At 39.5% G+C, this 27,443-nt stretch overlaps 2 protein-coding genes across 2 annotated transcripts in view; both read right to left on the bottom strand.

Annotated features, from left to right (window-relative positions):
• The window catches only part of LOC106130084 (DNA ligase 1), a 122,387-nt gene that overhangs the window by 80,076 nt on the left and 14,868 nt on the right, over window positions 1-27,443 (bottom strand). The window lies entirely within an intron of this gene.
• Window positions 395-26,565, bottom strand: LOC106130061 (cilia- and flagella-associated protein 91). Its single transcript, XM_060953343.1, has 24 exons — window positions 26,490-26,565; window positions 25,592-25,668; window positions 25,064-25,127; window positions 23,659-23,791; window positions 23,088-23,204; window positions 22,008-22,108; window positions 20,591-20,657; window positions 20,090-20,210; window positions 19,470-19,638; window positions 18,341-18,538; window positions 17,760-17,933; window positions 17,208-17,395; window positions 16,416-16,562; window positions 12,953-13,082; window positions 12,534-12,625; window positions 11,238-11,386; window positions 10,326-10,495; window positions 8,910-9,029; window positions 5,773-5,862; window positions 4,627-4,743; window positions 4,189-4,308; window positions 2,955-3,052; window positions 1,976-2,078; window positions 395-1,497 (listed from the first exon to the last, which is right to left on the bottom strand). Exons 1-24 carry the CDS (start codon window positions 26,563-26,565, stop codon window positions 1,415-1,417), a joined length of 2,904 nt encoding a protein of 967 aa, XP_060809326.1. The 3' UTR covers window positions 395-1,414.

The raw sequence follows: 27,443 nt of genomic DNA, 5'->3' as shown, positions 1-27,443 counted from the left end.
ATCAAACTTGTTCTTAATGGTAGTACATACATACATATAGTCACGTCTATATCCCTTGCAGGGTAGACAAGGCCAACAGTCTTGAAGATACTGACAGGCCACGATTAACTGTTTGGCTTTGTGATTGAATTGAGATTCAAATAGTGACAGGTTGCTGGCCCATCGCCTAGAATAAGAATCCCAAGTTTAAAAGCCTATCCCTTAGTTGCCTCTTACGACATCCAGGGGAAATGAGATGGAGTGTTTCTTTTTTTATATTGGTGCCGGAAACCACACGGCAGTGTTTAGGAAAAATGGGAGACTACAAAATTTTTATCACATAAGTAGGTATCATAGAAGTGTGAGTTCAAATTACTACTTTTTCGTGTGTAAATGAACACAAAAAATTTGATCGTTATATTTATTTACAAAATCATGATTACAATGCAAATTCAACACTAAATAAATACACGATTAAGATGGTTAATCCATGTTATGAAGCATTTACAAATTAGCAAGCCTCAAAGCGTCAAGTTTGTATCGTCGAGAAATATTCACTGTTAAAGTAAAGGATATTTGATAATTGTAATTTTTCAACCATATAAAGTAAAACTTTTCTGATTCCTTACTTTTTGTAATCACGCGTATTTTGAGCCATACAACAATCGCATAATCGTTTCGCATAATAATTTTAAGCATAAAAATTTAATACTTTATTATGAGAAATTAAATAATAAAGTGTAACAAAATGTTATAATTAAGCCAACGTGGCCAATCAGTCTTTTCAAGACTGGTGGCTCTGTCTACCCCACAAGGGGTATAGACGTGATTATACGTATGTATGAAACAAAACGATATGTGCAATATCTGTCTGTAGTACAGTGGAGGAGCACATTTATGTCCAGTTTAGAGTCCACTAGTTTCGAAGCAACTCCGCTCAGTTTAAATTGGTAACGCTGTAATACATACATACAAACATAAAATCACGCCTCTTTCCCGGAGGTGTAGGCAGAGACTACATCTATCCACTTGCCACGATCTGTGCACACTTCCTTCGCTTCATCCACATTCATAACTCTCTTCATACAAGCTCGGCGGTTTCGGGTACTCTTGACCTGACCCTTTACCAGGACATCCTTAATTTGATCAAGATACGTTGGTCTAGGTCTTCCCACTCCGATCTTTCCCTGCACACTCTCCTTGTATATGTGCTTAGTTAACACTGTAATGATTCTGTATCTCAAACTGACGCCCGATAAATCGGTAATACCCACATGGGTTCACCATTTTCTAAAATAAGACTGATATGGTTAAAAATAATTAAAGCTTCAAGTCCAGTTACTGTAGCAATAAGATTTCGTAAATAAATAGTTTTAAATAAATGAATAAATAATGACTATGATGGATAATGACTTCGTGCATTGCGTTTTGATATTTATTGTTCCTGTTCCGGGAATTCTGAACCCTCCGTGTCTTCGCCGTCCGCTATGATCGAATCGAAGTCCGTAGAAGTCGGGACTGAAAATAAATTAACAAAGATATATAGCATTCCAAGATTTGAACCCTATTGCAGCCATCTACTAATATATTTTTTCAGTTACGTTAGAATACTATTTATAAATATACATACCTACAAATAGTATATGTAGTAATAGTATGTGTGTATGTTGTGTAAAATCCTGATTAGTCCATTTCAGAATCATGATCACGGGCGTCTTCCCAAAGAGGTGATGATGCAACCGGATCGTATGCCAAGAGTATGAAATGTAATGAGAATTGTAGGCAACCTTCTTGGTATACGCCATAGCAACGGTTGCCATGATGTTGTTTGTTATAGATATGTCAAAAATAATTTTTATTGTTAAAGGTTCTTAATTTTATGTTGAATAATATAGTGATTTTTAACTGATTATTTCTCTCCTCTTTTCTCCTTCTATCTTCTGTAGGAAAAAATAACTTTTATAACTATACTTCCTACAAGAAATATATAACTTACTCGTGTCAAAGCCGGTATCTGTCGGGCTCGAGTCACATTTGCATCTCCTCAACTCTTCGAGAGCTCTCAACCCTGATGGAAGCAACTTTGATGGGTCGACAGGCTCTGAAAGATTAGATTATCCATTTCAACGCTCTTAATTAATCTTATAAATCTTGATCTTGAATCTATATATCTATAATATGTAAAGGGGAAATAAACGAATTTTGAATTTGAATAAACTTAACGTCGCGATCATTATACATTAAATTACATAAAATCACGCCTCTTTCCCGGAGGGGTAGGCAGAGACTACCTCTTTCCACTTGCCACGATCTCTGCATACTTCCTTCGCTTCATCCACATTCATAACTCTTCATGTAAGCTCGGCGGTTTCGGTATATTTTGCCGTTAGATTTTACTTTTTTGCAATGCAAAAACTGATTTTATAGCCCTCACTTTTCTAAGTCTATGAAAAATGTACTTATTTACAGCGAATTCGAAGCTTTGCCGCAAACAGTTGAGAACACAATTGGTATAATAAAGATAGATTGACAGACATACATTGATATACTTTTCTGTGTCTTGGTAGAACGACATAAGTTAAAGCCGATGTATAAAGCCGGTATCGGAAGGTTGGCGTTCACACGAGTAACTTCTATCTAATGTAACTAATCATCTTAAACCTATTAAAACTGCAAATAAGACTATGTGAATAGGACCACTCCATTTCTTTCTCACGGATGTCGTAAAAGGCGACTAAGGGATAGGCTTACATACTTGTGATTCTTTCTTTAGGCGATGGGCTAGCAACCTGTCACTATTTGGATCTCAATTCCACTATTAAGCCGAGCAGCTGAACGTGGCCATCCAGTCTTTTCGGGACTACTGGCTCTGTCTACCCCGTAAGGGGTATAGACGTGACTATATGTATGTATGTATGAAAAGAAAAAAATTAGAGAGACAGAAGGCGAAAGCCAGTACCTTCCTTAAACATGACTTTGCCGGTCGAAGGCTCGTCTTCACACTTGCATGTAGTGTCAGCGGGCTCCAACGCTTCAGCTCGCCGGCGCAGCTCCGAAGGTAGCTCTTTGGGGCCTAAAGAAGCCGACGTAACCAATATTTTTACTAATATAAAGCTAAAGAGTTTGTTTGTTTGAACGCGCTAATCTCAGGAACTACTGGTACGAATTGAAAAATTCTAAAGTTGAATAAACCATTTAACCAGAAAGGCTTTAGGCTATATAACATCACACTGCAACTTTTAGGAGCGAAAAAAAAAATGGAAAATGTGAAAAAAAAAACGGGGAGAAATTATTCATCCTTGAGAACTTTAATGATGCCCAAAATAACTATTCCACGCGGACGAAGTCGCGGGCACAGCTAGTAATAATATAATTCAGACAAGTGTATCTTTTCTAAACTTCTATTTAAGATTGAATCTTCAATAGATTTACCTATCGGTTCCCGCGTCAAATGGCAGGCTTTTAAAGTTGGTTCCTATTCTACGTTTGCGGTAATGGGCTAGCAAATCCTGTCACTAAGAGTTACTCTGAATCTTAATTGGGTCATGTATAAATTTAAAGATACGAGTACTAATATTATTTAAAGACTTTTAACATACCTAATAATCTTTTCGCATATTGTTTTACCTACATGTAAAGTTATGTGAAACGATGATTATGCCAAAAGCATTATTCAGTCTTCAATAAATCAAGTCATTAAAATATATCTTCTTTAAGGCGATGGGCTAGCAACCTGTCACTATTTGAATCTTAATTCTATCTTTAAGCCAAAAAGCTGAACGTGGCCTATCAGTCTTTTCAAGACCGTTGGCCCTGTCTACCCCGCAAGGGATTTAGACGTGATTATATAACCCCACCCTAAGGTTGACTGGAAGAGATTGCTTTAGCGATAAGTCCGCCTTTGTACCTCATTACCTGTGTTTTTTTTTGCATTTCTTTTTCTTATGGTGCAATAAAGAGTCTATCTATCTATCTATAACGAGTATATATATGTATGTATGTATTAAAATATATCTCAGGATTCTACATAACTTCAACGAAAAAAAAGCAATTTTTTTTTGTATAACAACCACATATTGAAGTCACTAAGATACGGTAAAAATCGTATGAAAGTATAATATAACAAAAGTATAATTATATATAAGTGCATGAAGAGGCTTTTATGTAGGTATGTATGTATGTATAATGTATAATATATATAAAACTCACATTTATCCGTTTTGAAAGGCACAGATCTGTCCAACGCATCGCCGTAGAATCTCATCATGAAATGATGGTAATCCGACTCCCTGATTGGCGGGGTTGTAGCTCCGGTCGCGCGGTCCACCACTACAATAAGAGAAAAAAATATATAACTTAAATAAAAAAAAATAAACGAGGTCTCCTTCCTTACCTTTGGTGTCATATGATTAATTATCTATGATTGTCAATGTCATTGTCAAAAACAGTTTGTAATGGCGCCATCATGCAACTGAATCTTTATGTGATTTTATTACGTAAATTCCTATATGGTACTAATACCCCTACGTAATACCCTTTCTTCCCTTTGGTGGCGGTCGAGCTGAATCATCGCTCCCACAACACACTCTTAAACAATAAGACTCCCTAAAATTTTGATATAGAGAAAATTAAAAAAAAAAAACTCACTGGATTCAGCAATAGCTCTGGCATCAAGCGTGACCTCTGTTCTCTCCCGGACACGCCGGCCGAGATCGATAGTGATGGCAGCTTTCTCGGCACGACGATAGCGAGCCTGTTGCACCACTGTATAGCGAGAAAAATCAAAAGTGAATATTTTAAAATAAATGATGCTACGTCATTTTTTTAAATAGGAACTTACACGACGCCTGTTTCCGGCGGACATACATATATTCACTTGCGACCTCTGCGTACTTCGTTCGCATCATCCACATTCATAACTCTCTCACTTAATAAAATTAAGACACCTAGTGGCATCCACGATACAGCAGATAGAATTTTCTCTACGTAAGACATCATAGGAGTCGATAAAAAAAAAAAAAAAAACATCTTTTCATTTCCCAGTAGTTACTACTTCTATATTCCCACTTTTTACTGATACACATATCTTGAGATATAATAAGGTGCTCCCTTACATCAATCAAGGTGGGGTGACGCAGCTATCTGATTCTCCTGAGCCTACCCTTCAACCAAACGCCCAGGAGGACGATGACCAAGTCGTACATCTATACTAATATTATAAAACTGACGAGTTTGTTTGTTTGTTTGAAAGCGCTAATCTCAATAACTTCTGGTACGAATTGAAAAATTCTTTTTGCGCTGAATAGACCATTTATCGAGGAAGACTTTAGGCTGTATAACATCACGCTGCAACTATAAGGAGCAAAGAAATAATGGAATGTGTTAAAAAAACGGGGAAAATTATTCATCTTCAGTTATTTTGGGCATCATGGAGGGCTTCATTAGTTTAGTTCTACATTTATTCATGTTTTTTAATGTAGACAATGTGCATTCGTCCACGATTTAGATTTAAGAGATCTATATTTGTATATTGACGTCCGATGAAAATGCTGCAGTGTAGTTTGTTCCGCCGCTTCTTCTACACATGCGCTTTGGAAGCGGTTGTAGTTAAAATTAGAATTAAGTTATGTGACGTCAATAAGTGATACCTTGTATCCAATTTTGAAAATAAATCTATTCTATTCTTCAATGATGCCCAAAATAACTATTCCACGCGGACGAAGTCGCGGGCACAGCTAGTTCTTAGATACATTCCGACACCAGGGTACAAAGTATCAGTCGACCTGACCATACCGTCGTCCAGCAGCGCGTTCAGCATGCACCGTATCTCGTGTTCCGGGGGGTAGCGCTCCTCCGTCGTTTTTGCTGGTGGTTTTGGATGCACTGAAACGTTATGAAATGTGATAATAAAAATTAATTTTATGGGAATGTTTACACATACATATAGTCAGGTTTATCCCTTAGTGGTAGACAGAGCGAACAGTCACAAAAATACTGATAGGTCAAGTTCAGCTGAATGTCTCTATGATAGAATTGAGATTCAAATATTGAGAGTTACTATCCCATCGCCCATAAGAGGAATCCCAAGTTTATAAGCCTGTCCCTTTGGCGGCACGGCACGGCACGGAAAATTTACACTTGTTTACATATACAGGGTGACTTTTAATTCAACTGCATAAATTTAACTGTTTATTGTACTCATCTAAAGGATATTTAAAAACGTTAAAAGAAAAATATCGGTTCATATTTCAGAAAGTACGAAAAAAAATAAAAGTATCAAAATCCACGATCAAATACGTCATATCACCCTGGGCGGCGGAAAAGCGACGCGTAAAATTCAGAGGTCAACGACACAATTCATTCAGCTGAGCGATCTCGACAACTCTGTACTTTACTTGATCTTGATACTAGAAAAATAAATTATTTTTCAGACATTTATATACATGTTTAGTTTAAATTTCTTTGTGTTGTATTGGTCTGTATTAAAGCGTATGACATAGTTTTTGAGGGTTTTATAATGTGAAAATGATGACATTTAATTTAAATAAAAATGGGCTCAAACGGCTCAGAAGCATGGGTATAGTATATGTTTAAAAGGATGCAGTTGTTTTAAATGTCACCCTGTATGAATGCTATATGATTTATTTGTGGAACGGGAACAGTTTCCCGTTGGAGGAAGATAATCTTTCCACATCGAAAGAAAAATGTTAAACGTTATTTATGCGCACGCCATACCGCTCCAAAATTCATCTCTCCTCTCATGGGTGTACTGGAAGAGATTTAATAAGTAGCACATGTGTACTAGAATTACTGTAATAAATGCTCCTGTATATAATTTTGTGTATATAAATAAATAAATCTATATATATAAAACTCTTCCGTTACTGAGTGACTGACTGACAGACAACGCACAGTCGAAACTACCTACTGGTCGTAGACAGCTGAAATTTGGAATGTAGGTTCCTTGGGATATGTAGGGGAGCACTAAGAAAGGATTTTTGGAAATTCAACCCCCAAGGGGGGGGAAAGGGGTAAAAACGTTTCTATGAAAAATCTTATTCCTTGGGTTTATAAACTTGAAACTTGGCATGAACACGTACATAGGCAAGTAAATATGTTTGACATTATAAGTTTTTTCAAACTACCCTCCAATCGTGATTTAGGGGGTGCGATTGGGTGACTGATTTATTAACGCACAGCCGAAACCGCTCGGTATAGGAGTCTGAGATTTTGAACAGAGGTTCCTTTAGTAACATAAGTGAGCACTAAGAAGGGATTTTTGAAATGTCAACCCCCAAGGGGGGGAAACGGGATAAACTGAGCCGGGGCTGCGGGAAAGTTCTAACGAGATACCGTGGCCCCGGAACGCAAAGGGCAACTGAAGGAACGAGGTGGGTTTTAGTCAGTAAAAGTCTGACACTCCCTTCCGTTCCACCCAGAGCGGGAGAGGTCATTTGATGATTTCCCATCCTTAAAAAAAAAGACTTTGTATGACAACTTTCAGTCGTCTCTTTAACATACATAATAACAAACATAATTATGTACATACATGCATAACATTAATAACATCACGCCTTTAAATCCCTATTTTGTGTTAACACTACCCATACAAACAGCTAAAAGGAAACAAGTGAAGAGACGAAATTTGTCCGCATCCATTTTCACCTAAATTCTTAACGTTAATGAGATTTACTTTTTATTATCAGGTCAACCTAATAGCCTCACATGTACGTATAACTTCGTAAGAATTTTCTTTCAACTCCTAACCGTTGAGGAGTTGTACCTTCCATCATCAGCTCATTCACATGGGATGATGACTATCAGACGCAAATACTTAAACAGATCTATGAAATTGTCAAAAACGTAATTGCCTGTAAATTTGAGGTCTGCCCTTGATTTCCCTGGAATACCATCATCAGATCCTGACTAGGTAACAACGGGACCAACTTGAAAGTATACTCTACCGAACAAAAAAAGAATCACGTAAATCGGTCCATAAATCTCGGCGTAATCGGTATGCATAAATAAAACACCCGAATTTTATTTTCTATTAACTATCACGAGTTGTCTCGATGCTCGATAGTTGGCGTTGGCATCGAGATAGATCGCGCTATGGTTTCGTTACCGTCATTTAGCTAGGTAGCGTAAAATATTTTAATTTATCGTGTAATTTTAGCAGCGCCCCGCGAAAACGCAATACGCGAAAATACAAAATACGCGAAACTACATATTACACACTACAAATATTTTGATTTGAAATTATTATTCGTTTGATTCATTAACTTTTAACTTGACTTATTTAACTTATTTTACTCTCTATTTCAGTTAATTTTTGATTTGTTGATTAGATTTGATATTTTTGATAGTATATTTAGTTAGTGTTGGATAAGTTTTATAGTGTGAGTTGATTTTTTAATATATTCTTCATTTTTAAACGGTTTTATTTAGCTCACCCCGTTAGTTTTTTTATTCATTTCTTTGTTACTTTATTAGTCTTAGTTAATTTCCATAGATATAGTTTTAGTTAAAAAATTTCTAATTAAAATGGTTCAAGAAATTTTGTTTGTTAATGGGAATTATATTCCTCATGCTGTGGTAGATATAGAAAAAGATGGAGCCTGTTTATTTAGAGCTTTATCTTTTTTGATGTTCGGAACTCAAGACAGGGCTAGGGATGTAAAAAGCCCTGTCGAGATCATTAAAAAACGCTATATATAACCGAATTACACGTGGGCGAAGCCGCGGGCGGAAAGCTAGTATTAAATATATAAAATAAAAATATGATATTTAAAAACGGGTTTCTCTGACATGGAACATAAGAACAAATAATACCAGTAAATAACATACACAGAAGACATAAAATACTTTTTCGTTTCATTCCAATATCACAACAATCAAGGATAGCATGCTGAGATAAGGGAACCTCTTACTTCTGGTATACTTCCATCTCGGGTCATCTCTGGCTACAGTCTCGACAGGCTCCTGCGTTATCGGGCAGACGTTACAGCGGCACGTGTCACCGAGTTGGGCGCCGCACCGAATGCATTGAACTGAAAGGAGAGTCAAAATGAATGTTATATTCAGAAAAGAGGCCTTCGAAGGCACGCTTTTTCAAAATTGGCCTTCGAAGGCACGCTTTTTTACGACATTTTTTAATACTACATACATGTAGTCACGTCTGTATTCGTAGCGGGGTAGACAGAGCCAATAGTCTTGAAAAGACTGATAGGTCTTAAGATTTTTGGCTTGATATAGAATTGAGATTCAAATAGTGACAGGTTGCTAGTGCATCGCCTATAAGTAGAATCCCAAGTTTATAAGCCTATCCCTTAGACGCCTTTTAATTTATTCTAAGCTTAAAGTTATAGCGACACATTACAATTCACGAGCACATAGCCTAAACCTAAATCTATCGTTCAAACATAAATTTTTCTCATTGTGTCATTATGATTAATTATCTATGAGTGTCAATGTCATTGTCAAGAGAGATAGAATAAAACAGTTTGTAACGGACATACAATAAGACAGTTTGGGATGGCGTTATCATGCGACTGAAGCTCGAATGTGTTTTATTTCATACTAGCGACCCGCCCCGGCTTCGCACGGGTGCAAAATTTATACATAAAAACCTTCCTCTTGAATCACTCTACCTGTTACAAAAAACCGCATCAAAATCCGTTGCGTAATTTTAAAAATTTAAGCAGTGGCGTAACTATACCATTCGTGGCCCGTGGCAAATTCATCGGATAGGTACGTTCTTAAACTGGGTTACAACCCTTTTTTTACAAAAGCTTTGAATTTTTAATATTTTTTTTACTTGTGTAGGAAACTGAGTAGGTAACAAAAATAAATCAAAGACTAAAACTTTTTTTTACTAAACATGTATGATAAATAAGAAGTGTTGGGAGTTGGAAATCTCCTCTGACCGGGGGCCCCTTCCGGCTGGGGGCCCGTGGCATTTTGCCGACTTGCCACCCTGTAGTTACGCCACTGGATTTAAGCATACAGACAAACAGACTAAAACAGCGACTTTGTTTTATACTATGTAGTGAAGTTCCTATATGAAACACTCATTTGACGGCCTCTGTGGCGCAGCGGTAGCGCGCTTGTCTGTGACACCAGGGGTCCCGGGTTCGAATCCCGGCCAGGGCATGATGAGAAACGAACTTTCTCCGATTGGCCTGGGTCTTGGATGTTTATCTATATAAGTATTTATTATAAAATATAGTATCGTTGAGTTAGTATCTCGTAACACAAGTCTCGAACTTACTTCGAGGCTAACTCAATCAGTGTAATTTGTCCCGTATATATTTATTTATTTATTTATTTATCTACCCTCACCCTACCTTGTTTTATCTCGGCATCGTCCAACACTCCGAAGATCGCTCGTCTCGCCGCATCCAGCTTAGCGTTCTGCATCTCTGTCACGTGGTGCCTGGACGCCATCTTGTGCGTCTCCGGCAACAGGAACTGTTGCACCAACTCTGCCACCAACTCCTGCTGTTCAGCTGTTGACCTGGTAATTGATAAGATAAGTTTACATACATACATATAGTCACGTCTATATCCCTTACGGGGTAGACAGAGCCAATAGTCCCGAAAAGACTGAATGGCCACATTCAGCTGCTCGGCTTAATGATGGAATTGAGATCCAAATAGTGACAGGTTGCTAGCCCATCGCCTAAAAAAAGAATCACAAGCATGTAAGCCTATCCCTTAGTCGATTTTTACGACATCCATGGGAAAGAAATGGAGTGGTCCTATTCTTTTTTTTATTGGTGCCGGGAACCACACGCTATACAAAATAAGTTTAATTTACGTAATGCAGTCAGCTATTGCGCAGCGAGCTAGTTCGCGTAAAACTAAATCAATGTAAGTAATAATTATTTACTGATAGGTAAATATAAAAGTGAATTTTGAAAGTTTACTAACATCTCTTACCTACATACATACATATAATCACGTCTATATCCGTTGCGGGGTGGACAGAGCCAACAGTCTTGTAAAGACTGATAGGCCACATTCAGCTGCTCGGCTTAATGATGGAATTGAGATCCAAATAGTGACAGGTTGCTAGCCCGTCGCCTAAAAAAAGAATCTCAAGTTTGTAAGCCTATCCCTTAGTCGCCTTTTACGACATCCATGGGAAAGAGATGGAGTGGTCCTATTCTTTTTTGTATATCTAAGGGCCGGGAACCACACGGCACCTCGGCTGAATTATTATCTCTAATAGACCAAAACAATGAAAATGGACTCACATAGAGCCATGCTCTGCCAGAGACTCGTCAATCTTGGCGGCGTTCCTCTCGGCGCACGTCACAGCATCCTGCTCAGCGGACATGTGGACTCCCTCGTACAGTATTTCACGGAAGTATGCGTCCACTGTCTCCTGGGTAACGCCTAATATCTAAAAGATTTAAGTGAATAATTAAATTAATAAATACCTAAACATATGTATGGTGCCGTGTGGTTCCCGGCAGTGCCTTGTGGTTCCCGGCACCAATACAAAAAATAATAGGACCACTCCATCTCTTTCCCATGGATGTCGTAAAAGGCGACTAAGGGATAGGGTTAAAAACTTGGGTTTCTTCTTTTAGGCGATGGGCTAGCAACCTGTCACTATTTGAATCTCAATTCTATTATTAAGCCAAATAGCTGAACGTGGCCATTCAGTCTTTTCAAGACTGTTGGCTCTGTCTACCCCGCAAGGGATATAGACGTGACCATATGTATGTATGTATGTAAATAAATAAATAAAAATACATATATACGGGACAAATTACACAGATTAAGTTAGCCACGAAGTAAGTTCGAGACTTGTGTTACGAGATACTAACTCAACGATATTATATTTTTATAATAAACTAGCTGACCCGGCAAACGCTGTTTTGTCAATTATTTTTATATATTATTACAAAACCTAATCTTTTTCCCAAATTAAAATATAGTCTATGTTACTCGTGTATAATGTAGCTTTCGAATGGTGAAAGAATTTTTAAAATCGGTCCAGTAGTTTTTGAGCCTATTCATTACAACCAAACAAACAAAGTTTTCCTCTTTATAATATTATTATATATTATATATATATAGTGTAGATACTTAACTATATAGATAAACATCCAAGACCCAGGCCAATCAGAGAAAGTTCGTTTCTCATCATGCCCTGACCGGGATTCGAACCCGGGACCTCCGGTGACACAGACAAGCGCACTACCGCTGCGCCACAGAGGCCGAAGATTAGTTACATATAGATAAAATTATTCTAAGCCTTCTTGTTTGCATTAGTGCCGGGGACCACACGACATTGCAGAAAATGTTCCTCGCAAGAAGTAAAACCTTAAAAGCTGAAGAAAATGCTGCAGTGCAGTTTGTTACCGCTTCTTCTGCACTGACGCCTTGGAAGCGACAGTCAACATAGTTTTAAGTAATTTATTTGACGTCAACCAATGTTGTTAAACCATACGTTTTGACAATTATTAAGCGATATGAAGTATCCTATAATAATGAATAAAAAATTTTAATTTGAATTTGCAGCTTCATTGCTTTCGTCATACCTGTTTGAACATCTCGTCGTGTTCTCTTCTGCGATGCTCTTCTTTCTGTCTGCGACCAGCTTCCGCCGCTTCGCGCATCTGCTTCTCGCGTACTGGTTTATGATATTTCGATTATAATATCTAGTTATATAGGTACTATTAATAAATAGGTAGTTGACGGCCTCTGTGGCGCAGCGGTAGTACGCTTGTCTATGACACCGGAGGTCCCGGGTTCGAATCCCGGCCAGGGGGTAATGAGAAAAGAACTTTTTCTGATTGGCCTGGGTCTTGGATGTTTATCTATTTAAGTATATGTATATTATAAAATATAGTATCGTTGAGTTAGTATCTCGTAACACAAGTCTGAAACTTACTTCGAGGCTAACCCAATCAGTGTAATTTGTTCCGTATGTTTATTATATTTATGAAAGGCGACTCACTGGCTATCAGAATGAAGGCATGCTGCCTCCTCTCTTCCCGGAGCCGCCTCAGCTCCTTCTCCAGGAAGTCCAGGGCGGCCGCGACGGCACCGCCACACAGCTCGTCCACCAACGCCGTTATGGCGGCATCCTGGCATACATACATACATATAATCACGTTTATATCCCTTGCGGGGTAGACAGAGCCAACAGTCTTGAGAAGGCTGATAGGCCACGTTCAGCTGTTTGGCTTAATGATAGGATTGAGATTCAAATAGTGACAGGTTGCTAACCCGTCACCTAATAGGAGAATCCCAAGTTTGTAAGACTATCCTTTTGTCGCCCTTTACGACATCCCTGGAGTCGAGATGGAGGGGTCCTATTCCTTTTTTTTATTGGTGCCGGGAACCACACGAATTGCTATGATTGATAAAAATTATCACCAAAGAAACTGACAGGAAAACAAGACTTTCGCCTGCCCCACAGATTCAATACAATACAATATTATACAATACAATACAATGCAATGCAATGCAATGCAATACAATACAATACAAGTTATCTTAATTGCCCATTAAAAAATACATAATGTAGTAGAAATATACATTCTGAAAATGTTGAACAAAGGCGGCCTTATCGCTAAGCAATCTCTTCCAGCCAACCTTTGGGTAGTGAAAGGTAAAATCCTGGAACCGGGTGGACAATAATAACAGATACCGTGCACAATAATAGAAATAGATTCTTAATAGTCACTTACAGACTATATGTATGGCAGTATGTCTCAATATTACCAGATCCCGTGGACAATAATAGAAATAGATTCTTCATAGTCACTTGCAGACTATATGTATGGCAGTATGTCCCGGTTGAGTCTTCCTTGCAAAGAATCCGGGAGTCTTGGTGGACTCCAGGCTTCTTCCCAAGGTGGGCAATCCAAGTGTGGATAAGTCAAGTAAGTCACTGAGTAAGGGAAGCCGATCCAACCTGAACGTACAAAAAGTACTAGGGTAGCATAAAAGTGCCGTGTGGTTCCCGGCACCAATAGAAAAAAGAATAGGACCACTCCATCTCTTACCCATGAATGTCGTAAAAGGCGACTAAGGGATAGGCTTACAAACTTGGGATTCTTTTTTAGGCGATGGGCTAGCAACCTGTCACTATTTGAATATCAATTGTATACATACATACATACATAAAATCACGCCTCTTTCCCGGAGGGGTAGGCAGAGACTACCTCTTTCCACTTGCCACGATCTCTGCATACTTCTTTCGCTTCGTCCACATTCATAACTCTCTTCATACAAGCTCGGCGGTTTCGGGTACTTTTGACCTGACCCTTTACCAGGACGTCCTTAATTTGATCAAGATACGTTCGTCTAGGTCTTCCCACTCCGACCTTTCCCTCCACACTCTCCTTGTATATCTGCTTAGTCAACCTGCTTTCATTCATCCTCTCCACATGACCGAACCATCTTAACATACCCTTTTCTATTCCTGTAACTACATCTTCTTTCACATCACAACATTCCCTTATCACGCTGTTCCTTATCCTGTCACTCAATTTCACACCCATCATACTCCTTAACGCTCTCATTTCCACTGCATTTATTCTGCTTTCATGCTTCTTTTGCCATACCCAACTTTCACTCCCATACATTAATGTCGAGACCAACACGCCCCTGTGCACAGCCAGTCGAGCCTTTTTGGATAGTTTCTGACTGCTCATAAAGGCATGCAAAGCTCCATTCACCATGTTCCCCGCGTTCACTCTCCTTTCAATATCACTATCATACTTGCCATCTGATGTAAACTTTGATCCTAGATATACAAACTCTTTCACTTGCTCCACTTTTTCTCCTCCAATCAAAATATTACATGCTGTCATTTCTTTCTCCATTTCAAAAACCAGTGTTTTAGTTTTACTTACGTTCACTTTCATTCCTTTCTCTTTTAAAGCTTCATGCATACAGTTTACCATCTCCTGTAACTCCTCCGCTGATGACGCCAGTATAACCTGATCGTCGGCATAGAGCAGACATTTGACGAGTAACTCATTCATCCTTAATCCACTTTTAGACTCTTTCAAATCTGTCAAACAGCTATCCATAAATAGGTTGAACAGCCACGGTGACGCAACACATCCTTGCCTAACGCCTTTCTCAATCTTAAACCACTCAGTGTGCGCTCCGTTTATCCTGACACAAGCACTCGAATCCTCATATAAGGATTTCAGTGCTCGTATTAAGAGACTGCTCACCCCATGCATAGAAAGTGCTGACCACAATTCATTCCTCTCAACTCTGTCATAGGCCTTTTCCAGATCTACGAATGTGCAATAGACTTTTTGACTCTTGGCCAAAAACTTTTCGGCTATGCACCGCAAGGAAAAGACCTGATCAGTACATCCCATTCCCTTTCGAAATCCCGCTTGAGCATCCCATATTTTGTCATCAGTTTCATTCCTGACTCTATTAATCAATACCTTAGCATACAATTTGCCGACGACGCTAAGCAGGCTTATACCACGATAATTTTTGCAGTCCAGCTATGACCATTTTCCTTTGTAAAGTGGCACGATAACAGCCTTACACCAATCTTTTGGTACTCGGCCGCTTCTCCAACACAAATTGAAAAGGCAGTACAACTGACTAGCTACTACGCCTTTTCCTGCCTTAAGCATCTCGACCGACACTCTATCACACCCAGCAGCCTTTCCCGCTTTCATACTCTTAAGTGCTTCCACAATTTCGAACATTTCAATTTCGCCTTCCATCTCATTCTCTTTTTCTTCGCTATAGCAGAAATCTTTCTTATTTCCTTCCTTTTTTTCAAATAAACTTTCAAAATAGTCCTTCCATATCTTTAGTACACATTCTTCTCCTTTCACAACGCTACCATCCTGGCATCTGATCCTAGTCAGCTCTCTGGTTATAGTATTTCCTCGGGCTGACCTTACGGATTTCCAGAATACTTTCAGATTTGACTGAAAGTCTTCTGATAGCCTTTTATCAAAATCCTCTTTATACTCTTCTTTCTTTCTAATCACAGCTTTCTTAACCAAATCTTTCATTTTCTTATATTCCTTACGTGCTTCATTCACATCTTCATCTATAACCTCTTGCATTCTTAAGTTAGCTTTTGCTGCTAACAAATCCAGCCATGCTTTCTTCTTTAATCGCACAAGTTCTTGCACATCTTTACTCATCCACGCATTTTTGTGATTTTTTCCTTTCCTTCTTCTACTTACACCACACACTTCAACAGCTACTTTCACAATTCTTTCTTTAAATTCCTTCCATCCATCTTCAATATCGCTCATTTCATCTAAATCTTCAAATCAATCTAAATCTTCAATCAATTGTATCATTAAGCCAAATAGCTGAACGTGGCCATTCAGTCTTTTCGAGACTGTTGGCTCTGTCTACCCCGCAGGGGATATAGACGTGACCATATGTATGTAGCATAAAATCTAAGATGTTCATACCGTCTGCTCAGCTTCAGTTCTTTGCGCGCTGTACTCCCTAGACTTAGCCTCTTCCCTAGCAATGATCTCCCGATCCTCCTTCTGAAGGCCATGGGTCGTCTTCAACTCTTCGGTCAGCTCGGCGGCTCGAGTGCGACCTTCGTACATCTGGGACAAACACATTTATCATCACGATCCTGGCGTCTGTCCAAGTTATCCTATGACTCCTCCAGGTTAAGTAATAACAATGGAGTGACTGCTGTCTGTCCTTTGCAATTTTACAGTAGGACCAGTAGAACAGCTTTGATAACTGCAACACATTCAGTTGCTTCAATTTCTCACAATGCAAACAATAATTGGCTAAAATATGGCTATTAACAATGCTTTTTCATCTACTTTGATCACATAGTTAACTAAAGACCTAGATAGATAGATAGATAAAACTCTTTATTGCACCATAAGAGTAAAACATACAAAACAACACAAAGCAGACATATATGGTACAAAGGCGGACTTATCGCTAGACCTAAGACCTACATACATACATACATAAAATCACGCCTTTTTCCCGGAGGGGTAGGCAGAGACTACCTCTTTCCACTTGCCACGATCTTTGCATACTTACATCGCTTCATCCACATTCATAACTCTCTTCATGCAAGCTCGGCGGTTTCGGGTACTCTTGACCTACTCGTATAGAAATCCCTACAGGTTCAAGACAGGCAGAACTGCAGTTCGAGGCGAAAGCAGCAATCCTTCCTCATATAATTTTACCGTTAGTTACATCAAAACCCTTTAAAAATAACCACTTACCAAATTCTGCACCGCGCGTCCTCTGATGATCCTCTGCAGCACCAACGCCGCCTGATGGTTGACCTCCTCCCCGTCATCGACCACTTCTACCTCGGGAGTGGCAGGGCGGGGGGTATCGGCCAGTCGACGAGGCTTGAGCACGCGCAACGGGCCGGCTGTGGTGGTCGACGCCGCTCCAAGTCGTGCCTCTAAACAGGAAGCAATTTGAAAGTAACAGCAACTTTAAGTTTTACAGCCCCCCCTTTCTAAGACTCTTTTGGATGTCTGTCACCAAGCTATTCCAATTCCGGGCACCGTTATAATTATGATATTGAATCAAATAGGTATATACATAATAGATATGACACAATATTAAAATTTTCAGATATGTTATATGTCCTTTACCTGCATGATGTTATGCAAACTTTCCAGGAACTGCTCGCTCCACTTCGTCTCCCTCTCACATAGCTGCATGGAGTCTCTTAGCATACTTTGCTGTGATTGGCTAATGGCATGTGACGTAGTAAAGAGATGTCGCCAAACGATTAAAAATACATGAAAAGACTCACTCACTTTTGAGATCGTTATGCAAACTCTCCAGGAACTGCTCGCTCCACTTCGTCTCCCTCTCGCACAGCTGCATGGTGTCCTGAGGGAGGTGGTGGCCGGAGCAGGTGTGCTTGAGGTCCTGACCGCACCGGTCCAGCCATTCTGGTGGTTCAGCTAGGGCTTTGTGGTCCTCGTATGCTGTGAAGAAGTACTTATACATACATACATATTATTACGTCTATATCCCTGGCGGGGTAGACAGAGCCAACAGTATTAAATAGACTGATAAGTCACGTTCAGCTGTTTGGCTTAATGATAGAATTGAGATTCAAATAGTGAAAGGTTGCTAGCCCATCGCCTAAAAAAAGAATTTTAGTCGCTTTGAACGTCATTCAAAGGAAAGATGTGAAAATATAATATGTACTCATCCTACCCATGCATATGCTAAGTGGAAACCCTTTTGGTCGCATCGTAGAATTTTTTAATTTCTATGATTATGAACTATGTAATGTTACCTTTCGCGCTAAATAAAGATTTTTCTTTCTTTCCAATATGTATGTATGTAAACAGAACTTTGCGCGTAAAAACGATGAGCTGAGACTCACATAAAAGTCCTGGATCGTATTCAATACACGCGTGTCTCCTGCGCGCCTGGTACCCGTGCCTCCTGAGCGGCGCTATCAGGTCCGACTTGGGGTCGTGGGAGGCCAAGGTCATTGACCCCGAACCTCTCGCCGCCCTCATACGCTGCACCAACCCCACTCGACCTCCCCCGCTGTGGAGCGCTGATAGCTTTCGTAGTTCTGGTGGTAAAAATACGAATCAATTGACAACAGAATAGAATAGAATAGATTTATTTTCAAAATTGGATACAAGGTATCACTTATTGACGACAACGGTCTTACACAGAACATTCATCTCGTACGCGTCAGACAATTTGTTCCAATCGCGTCATTGCTAAATCAAGGGTCTAAATATGACCATACTATTTTTGGTCAAGAGTACCCGAAACCGCCGAGCTTGCATGAGGAGAGTAATGAATGTGGATGAAGCGAAGGAAGTATGCAGAGATCGGGGCAAGTGGAAAGATGTAGTCTCTGCCTACCCCTCCGGGAAAGAGGCGTGATTTTTATGTATGTATGTATGTACTGAGTAGATGAACATTTTAATGAACAAACGAATCAATCTCGTTCGGTTGGTTGCACTAAGTTAGGACACATACATACATACATATCATCACGTCTATATCCCTTGCAGGGTAGACAGAGCCAACAGTCTTGAAAAGACTGATGGACCACGCTCAGCTGTTTGGCTTAATGATAGAATTGAGATTCAAATAGTTGGCAGCCAATCGTCTTAAAGAAGAATCCCAATTGTGTAAAATCCAATCCCTTTGTCGCCTTGATGGCGTAGTCCTATTCTTTTTTCTATTGATGCCGGGAACCACACGGCACAAAGTTAGGACACAACCGGGACATATGCCAACAGAATGAATAAGATGTGCCGTGCGGTTTTCGGCACTTTAGAATAGGACCATTCTCATTCTTTCCCCATGGATGTAGTAAAAGGCGACGACAGAGGTGAAGGGGATAAGCTTAAAAAACTTGGGATTCTTCATTTGGGCGATGGGCTAATTGAATCTCAATTACTTCATTAACCCTTACAGCTGAATGTGGCCTCTCAGGCACCCCGCAAAATAGAGACGTGATGTTGTGAATGAAAAAAAAATGATACCTCTATCCCTGGTCTTCCGTATGTGGTCGATCTTCTTCTCCATGTTCTCCTTCTTCACAGTCCACAGCTTGGCCAGCTTGCGGCTCGTCTTGTTCGTCTGTTTGTTTCGCATCTGCGCTTGCATCTGATGGAGCAGCTCCAATCGGATGCTCTGAAGTTCATCTATCTCCTAGAGATTGGTAAAAGAAACCTATTTCAGAGATTATAATCAGATCTTAGATATCCAAATCGAAAATAACCTTTAAAGTTTTATCGAACCAGCTTTTACCAGAAGCTTGAATAATTCTTTTGGCGTTTAATAGACCATTTATTGAGGAAGGCTTTAGGCTATATAACATCACGCCGCAACTATAAGGAGCAAATAAATAATGAAATTAAAAAAAACTAAAAAACTACGCTTTTATTGCTAATGGAACTAAAAAATAGAAAATAAAAATTAATGACAAAGGAATTATAAAACAGTAGTAGCAAGTCGAACAATCAGTTATAGTCAATTACCTCCGATTAAAATTATAACAAAATTAAATTTATAAACAAAACAATTTAAATCGGAGTAAAAAGCGTGACCATATGGATGTATGTATGTATATAAAACCCTACCTACTCCGTAATCTACGTACCGCCTCCCTAAATATCCAGTCTTTGGTCTCTATATCCGTAATTATAGCGTCAGTCTTCTTCATCCACGAGGTCCGCTTGCCTTTCTCCATCAGCTCGGTCCAGCAGCGAGCGTGCCGCAATCTGAGTTTGAGGTAATAAAATAGTTTAAAAAGAAACAATGAAAGGAAAAATTAATAAGTATCTCTAATCTTTATGGTAGATAATCTCTATTCTTTTTTAATCTGTAGCAGATATACAAGGAGAGTGTGGAGGGAAAGTTTGGAGTGGGAAGACCTAGACATACGTATCTTGATCAAATTAAGGACGTCCTGGTAAAGGGTCAGGTCGACAGTACCCGAAACCGCCGAGCTTGCATGAAGAGAGTTATGAATGTGGATGAAGTGACGGAAGTATGCAGAGATCGTGGCAAGTGGAAAGAGGTAGTCTTTGCCTACCCCTCTTCTAATAATCTTTATGGTTTTCCTGTTGCGCCGGGAGCCACACGGCACACAAAAACGTACTTGTTAATAATTTCTGTCGTGTGGAAGTCTGCGGGCAGGTCACCTGTACGGTACGGACGCCCCGGCCCTGCAATTTGGAGTAAACGAAGTTAAGTTTAAGGAAAAGGTAGGAAAATGCCTGGCACCAATAGAAAAAAGAATAGGACTACTCAATCTCTTTCCCATGGATGTCGTAAAATGCGACTAAGGGATAGGCTTACAAACTTTTTTAGGCGATGGGCTAGCAACCTGTCACTATTTGAATCTCAATTCTATCTTAAAGCCAAATAGCTGAACGTGGCCTATCAGAGTCTTTACAAGACTGTTGGCTCTGTCTACCCCGCAAGGGATATAGACGTGTTTATATGTATGTATGTCTGTAAGTTTAAGGAAACTTTGAAGTCGCATCAGATTATATTACTAATCACGCTAGAAAAAATTACATTTACCTAATCTTTTTGAATTTCGAAGAACTTCTGATCTGTATCTCTGACTTGTATCAACTATTCCACATCTTGTTCACGAGCTTCATTTAGAATTTGAGACAATATCTCAACCTCTTGTCTTATCCTTTTTAACTGCCTAACATCTTGCTCACAAACTCCATTTAATTTAATTGTTTGACCTTCCCACTCTTGAATCGTTCTCCCAAGGGAACCCTTAGAGGGTAACCCTTACATTAACTGAAAAATGCCTGGGAGATTTCAAAGGATAAGGACGGCAAAGGATCAAGTCAAGAGTACCCGAAACCGCCGAGCTTGCATGAAGAGAGTTATGAATGTGGATGAAGCGAAAGAAGTATGCAGAGATCGTGGCAAGTGGAAAGATGTAGTCTCTGCTTAAAAGGGGAAAAAGGCGTGATTTTATACAGGGTGACTTTTAATTCACCTGCATAAATTTAACTGTTAAGTGTACTCATCTAAAGGATATTTAAAAACGTTAAAAGAGAAATATTTATGTATGTATGTATGTAAAAGAAAAATATCGGTTCATATTTCAGAAAGTACGAAAAAAAATAATAGTATCCGAATCCACGATCCTAAATACGTAATATCACCCCGGCCGGCGGAAAAGCGACGCGTAAGATTCAGAGGTCAACGACACAATTCATTCAGCTGAGCGATCTCGACAACTCTGTACTTTACTTGATCTTGATACTAGAAAAATAATTTATTTTTCAGACATTTATTTACATGTTTAGTTTTAATTTCTTTTTGTAGTATTGGTCTTTAATAAAGAGTGTGACGAAGTTTTTGAGGGTTTTTTAAATGTGAAAATGATGACGTTTAATTTAAATAAAAATAGGCTCAAACGGCTCAGAAGCATGGGCATATTTAAAAGAATGCAGTTGTTTTAAATGTCACCCTGTATATGTACGTATGTAGGACGGATAATGCCCATGTCGTATATATATCCATGGTCCATTGTGGTACAGTACCCCATTCCAGTTGGTCAAGGAACAGCACTTCCGGTGTGTTCTCACATCCATCTGCCGCTTTTCCATCAGGTTGCCATGGAATAGTCTGCGCTGACGACTCTCTGCGGAATAGATAACAGTTGAAACTGTTATACCTGTTGGCCGTGTGGTTCCCAGCACCAATACAAAAAAGAATAGGACCACTCCATCACTTTCCCATGGATGTCGTAAAAGGCGACTTGGATAGGCTTACAAACTTGGCATTCTTTTTTAAGGCGATGGGCTAGCAACCTGTCACTATTTGAATCTCAATTCCATCATTAAGCCAAATAGCTGAATGTTGTCATTCAGTCTTTTCAAGACTGTTGGCTCTGTCTACCCCGCAAGGGATATATACGTGACAATATGTATATATGTATGTATGTTATACCTAATCGCTTTAACTAGAAACTTGTTTGACAACTGCTCATCTAAAAACATTGTACACTTTGCTCTTGGCAGAGCGGTTGTTGTCGAGGTGCATACAGTTTTCCTGACGCCGCCATCTCTTCCTGTTTGAAGACTATTTGGCGCGGTCTGATACGCGGTTTCTCAATAAGGATTTTACTTGTTCCGTCCAGCGTATAGTGCAGTCTGAACGATCGCATGGCCTGGTTCCCTCTACTTACCTCTACATTTACCTCTACCTCTACCTCTACCTCTACCTCTACCTCTACCTCTACCTCTACCTCTACCTCTACCTCTACCTCTACCTCTACCTCTACCTCTACCTCTACCTCTACTACTATATTCATCGCACGATCAATCGTTCTATTGAGTTTTTTCGCAATGAATTGCTGCAACTTTTTAGTTGTACCTTCATTTTGTTTGTTAGTTTTGATAACCGCACACGCACATTGTATAATTTCATTGTAAAAATGTTTTCTCAGTAAGTGAAATACCATTGTATTTTTTATGAGAAATAAAGTTTCTTTAAACGTAAACGCAACCAACTACATGCGGGCTTTCTCTGAAAGCGTACTTATTCTTGGCTCCCAAGAAAATCCATTATACGACTCTCTAACTGGGAGGCTGGATAGTCTTCTACCTCTAAAGATCTACCTGTAAAGACTCTGCGTGGCTCTGTTCTTCGGATGTGGAGACGTGGGCGGCTCATACCTCGGCGTGGGCGGATGGAATTCAGGAGAGGATGTGTGTATATCTAGGAGCTTCCTTGGTCTGCAAATAGGGTGATATTTGTTTTTGTATAGTATGCGATTTTTAATCTATATTATCTTTTTTGTACTTGAGGAAATAAGCAGAAATACCAAATAGTCTTTGACTAGATGTATACATACACACATATAGTCACGTCTATATCTCTTGCGGGGTAGACAGAGCCAACAGTCTTGAAGACTAAATGGCCACGTTCAGCTGTTTGGCTTGATGATAGAATTGAGATTCAAATAGTGACAGGTTGCTAGCCCATCGCCTAAAAGAAGAATCCCAAGTTTATAAGCCTATACCTTAGTCGCCTTTTACGACATCCATGGGAAAGAGATGGAGGTTCCGTGTGGTACTCGGCACTAATAAAAAAAAAGCATAGGACCACTCCATCTATGACTACCTCTCCGGATTAGAAGCATGGTTTTTATGTACCTACATATGAACAAAATCCTGATTGATAACTTACACGGCAGTGAACATGTACCGATCCCGCCCGTTGAAATTCGGCGGGGGAACGTGACGGGCGTCGCTCGCTCGCTTCAAATAAGCGCCGTAGGACCGGTCGATGTGGTCGGGCAGACGGCAGTTGGTGTGGTACACTGCAAGATGGCTTCTTATCATTATCATCATCTAAAGTAAGTGTAAGGTTCCCGGCGCCATTACAAAAAAATAATAGGACCACTCCATCACCATTTGATGAAATAAATAAATAAATAAATCACTTTCCCACGGATGTCGTTAAAGGCGACTAAGGGGTAGGCTTATAAACTTGGGATTCCTCTTTTAGGCGATGGACTAGCAACCTGTCACTATTTAAATCTCAATTCTATTACTAAGCCAAACAGCTAAGCCTTATCAGTCTTTCAAGACTGGTGGATCTGTCTACCCCGCTAGCGATATAGACGTGATCATATGTATATGTATATATCTGAAGTATGAGCAGCCTGTCCATAATCCGCCTTGACCTATTTGGAACTTTTGGAAGACGCTCAAAGACTTGTTTTGGACTCTGTTCAATTGACAGGCTTCATGGTATTGGACGAAAGTCTTATTCATAGGTTAACAGACTGCTCTACCCAGAGAGCGGTCTGTTCTTTGGTGTCTTCAGGTCAAAAATTGGAGATCAGATGATGGGAACTTGGGAAAAATAGGGGCACTCTTTGAATTGGCAGAGTTACAGTTATGTTATTAGATATTTTTTCATCTCCTTCTTATTAAGCCTGTATTTTAGGCCTTTAGCCATATTCAGAGGAACTGTCGCTGTGATGCTAAATGCTGGACCTGCTTACAACTAACCATAAGTTCTAGCTTCACAGCATCTATACCATTATTATAAAGCTGAAGAGTTTGTTTGTTTGAACACGCTAATCTCAGGAACTACTGGTTCGAATTGAAAAATTTATTTTGCGTTGATTTATCGATGAAGGCTATAACGGAAAATGTGATAAAAACGAGGTAAATTTTTCATCCTTGAGGGCTTTATTGACGCCCAAAATAACTATTCCACGCGGACGAACTCGGACACAGTTAGTCCTAAATATTTCTAGATTTTTCTTCAAAATAAAGTGAGTGAAAGAGTGTGGTTCTTTCGTTTGGTTCCCGGCACCAACAGAAAACAGAATAGGACCACTCCTCATCACTCCCACTCTCATCTCTCTCTCATGGATTTCGTAAAAGGCGGCTAAGGGGTAGGCTTATAAACTTGGGATTCCTCTTTTAGGCGATGGGCTAGCAACCTGTCACTATTTGAACCTAAATTCTATCATTAAGCCAAATAGCTGAACGTGGCCTATCAGTCTTTTCAAGACTGTTGGCTCTGTCTACCCCGCAAGGGATATAGACGTGATTATATATGTGAGAAAGTGACTCACCAGCGTGCATGCTCGGGTACCGGCGACCGTCAGAAAACATGGTCTTGTACACAGGCTGGATCACCTGCAGTGGATATAAAACATTCTAAGTACAGTCTCCTACAAGAAACCGAATCCACTATGGTTTTTTTATGAACAGGGAGTTATGTTTCTCTGGAAGCGACCAAATAGTTAAAGCAGAAACATACATACATATGTACATATGGTCACGTCTATATCCCTTGCGGGGTAGACAGAGCCAACAGTCTTGAAGAGACTGAATGGCCACGTTCAGCTATTTGGCTTAATGATAGAATTGAGATTTAAACAGTGACAGGTTGCTAGCCCATCGCCTTAAAAAGAAACCCAAGTTTGTTAGCCTATCCCTTAGTCGCCTTTTACGACATCCATGTGAAAGAGATGGAGTGGTCCTATTCTTTTTTGTATTGGTGCCGGGAACCACACGATACTTTTATATAGGTTCACACTATCTTTATTCTTGGATAACCTAATCAACAATCAACTCCATCTTCTGGATGAAGTGCTTACAACTTGCGCGGAGGCCATGGCAGCTCTGAACGCGGTGCGAGCGTAGTCTTTCGCGCCAGACACGATGTACGCTGAATCTGTAAAATTATGATCTTTTTACCCGACTGTAGAGAGTAAGGGTCATGTCATGTAGGTCTTCCATGTATATTGAAGATAAAGTCTCAATCATAATTACGACGTAGATGGTAAATAATGTTTTCTTGTTGGTCATTCTCCTGGCATTCCTCCTTCGTAACCTCGCCTACCTACCTAACTACCGACCTGCACATTCAGGCAACTGAATATGTAACGGTTAGGTTCCCATGCAAAGGTTGCGGAGATCAGACGACAGACAGCTTCGTGTAAAAACCCGACGCATCCAACCCAGGATCCATGATCAAAGGCTACCCCGGGCTCCTCTCCAGACTGGTGAGGATGCAACCGGGACTTAAGCCAGGAAGAAGAAAGATGATCATTATATGAATATATACTAGCTGTGACCGCGACTTCGTCCGCGTGGAATAGTTGTTTTAGGTATCATTAAATTGCTCAAGGATGAATAATTTTCCCCGTTTTTTTTCACATATTCCATTATTTCTTTGCTCCTTATAGTTGCAGCCTGATAGCCTAAAGCCTTCCCCAATAAATGGTCTATTCAAAGGTTGCGGAGGTCAGACGGGAGTCGCTTCGTGCAAAAACCTGACTCACCAAATCCATGGTCAAAGGAATACCCCAGTCTCCTCTCCAGATTGGTAAGGATGCAACCGGGACTAAAGCCAGGAGGAAGAAGAGTTGAGGTACCTAACTACTGCCGTCTAACTCCAAACAGAGGAACCTAACTTAAAACATTCAGTCGTCTGAATGTGCTGATCTCACCGTTACTACTAATTTAGCAGAATAAACTCAGAAAGATATTTACCGTATAAATAATCATGGACTCTCATCTTCGCCACATTATGCCGCCGTGAGCGCTGGTAAATCATATCACCACTCATTCTGGATGCCTAATTAAAATTAAAATTGAAAATCTAATAAAATGAGTTCATATGGAAGCTCTCGGAAGTATTGACATTGGTTGATAAACAATATTGAAATATCGAGATAGTTGCTAGGAGACGGTTTCTTTTTTTTAATTTACTGATGGCAGTGACGATCGAAATTTGTGACTCGGGCACTGATAACATAAAGGAATAAGTTCTAGAGATATGATTGTTCCAACGACATAGAAATATAATGTTTTTTAAATCTGTTGGTAATTGGATATCAAATTGCAGCTTGGTATATTATACCTTGGTAGGTATATTGTATCTTTAAAATTTGTCTGGTTGATAGCGAAGAAAAAACACTTGTGACAGCTGTTTCCCTTCCCGCGCAGACAGGAAAAATTCAATTCTTCTTAACATTTATACACATCTAAAATTCTTAAATAGACTGAAAGGCCATGTTCAGCTGTTAGTCTAAGATCCGGCTGCAAAATCACTACGTTCATCGCGTAGTTAATCAAACTCACATTTTAACATACATTTATGAATAGGATAATACATAGATAATAGGGTGCCAGTCAATAAGTGGCCGCAAGTAATTTTAATTAAATTAATGTTAATTAATTTTCCAAAAAAAATTTCGTTCACTTGTTTTTTAAATAAAATATCATCCACATCATAGAAATGTATGTAAAGAATTCGAAAATCAATGGGTGCCGTTACACACTCGGCCGCAACTACTACGCAGCCAGGTGTAAACAGGTAATATTTTGGTCTATTTATACGTTCATGTCGTACACGCATGTTTTTTATATCAAATTAAAGCTATTTTTTTTTTAATATGATGATATATCGCTGCCTGTGAATAAATGGCCGCAAATTAAGGTTGC

Source organism: Amyelois transitella, chromosome 31 (assembly GCF_032362555.1).
Source record: "Amyelois transitella isolate CPQ chromosome 31, ilAmyTran1.1, whole genome shotgun sequence".
Classification (NCBI taxonomy): Eukaryota; Metazoa; Arthropoda; class Insecta; order Lepidoptera; family Pyralidae; genus Amyelois; species Amyelois transitella.
This window is presented reverse-complemented; position numbering and strand designations above follow the sequence as displayed.

Excerpts from the sequence above, each read along its gene's own strand:
- LOC106130061 (XM_060953343.1), bottom strand. The coding sequence starts at position 26,565 with ATGAGTGGTGATATGATTTACCAGCGCTCACGGCGGCATAATGTGGCG. Across the intron at positions 3,053-4,188 it reads GCCTTTCAAAACGGATAAAT|GCCCCAAAGAGCTACCTTCG; the intron begins GTGAGTTTTATA and ends CGGCTTCTTTAG. Across the intron at positions 2,079-2,954 it reads ACGAGCCTTCGACCGGCAAA|CCTGTCGACCCATCAAAGTT; the intron begins GTCATGTTTAAG and ends AATCTTTCAGAG.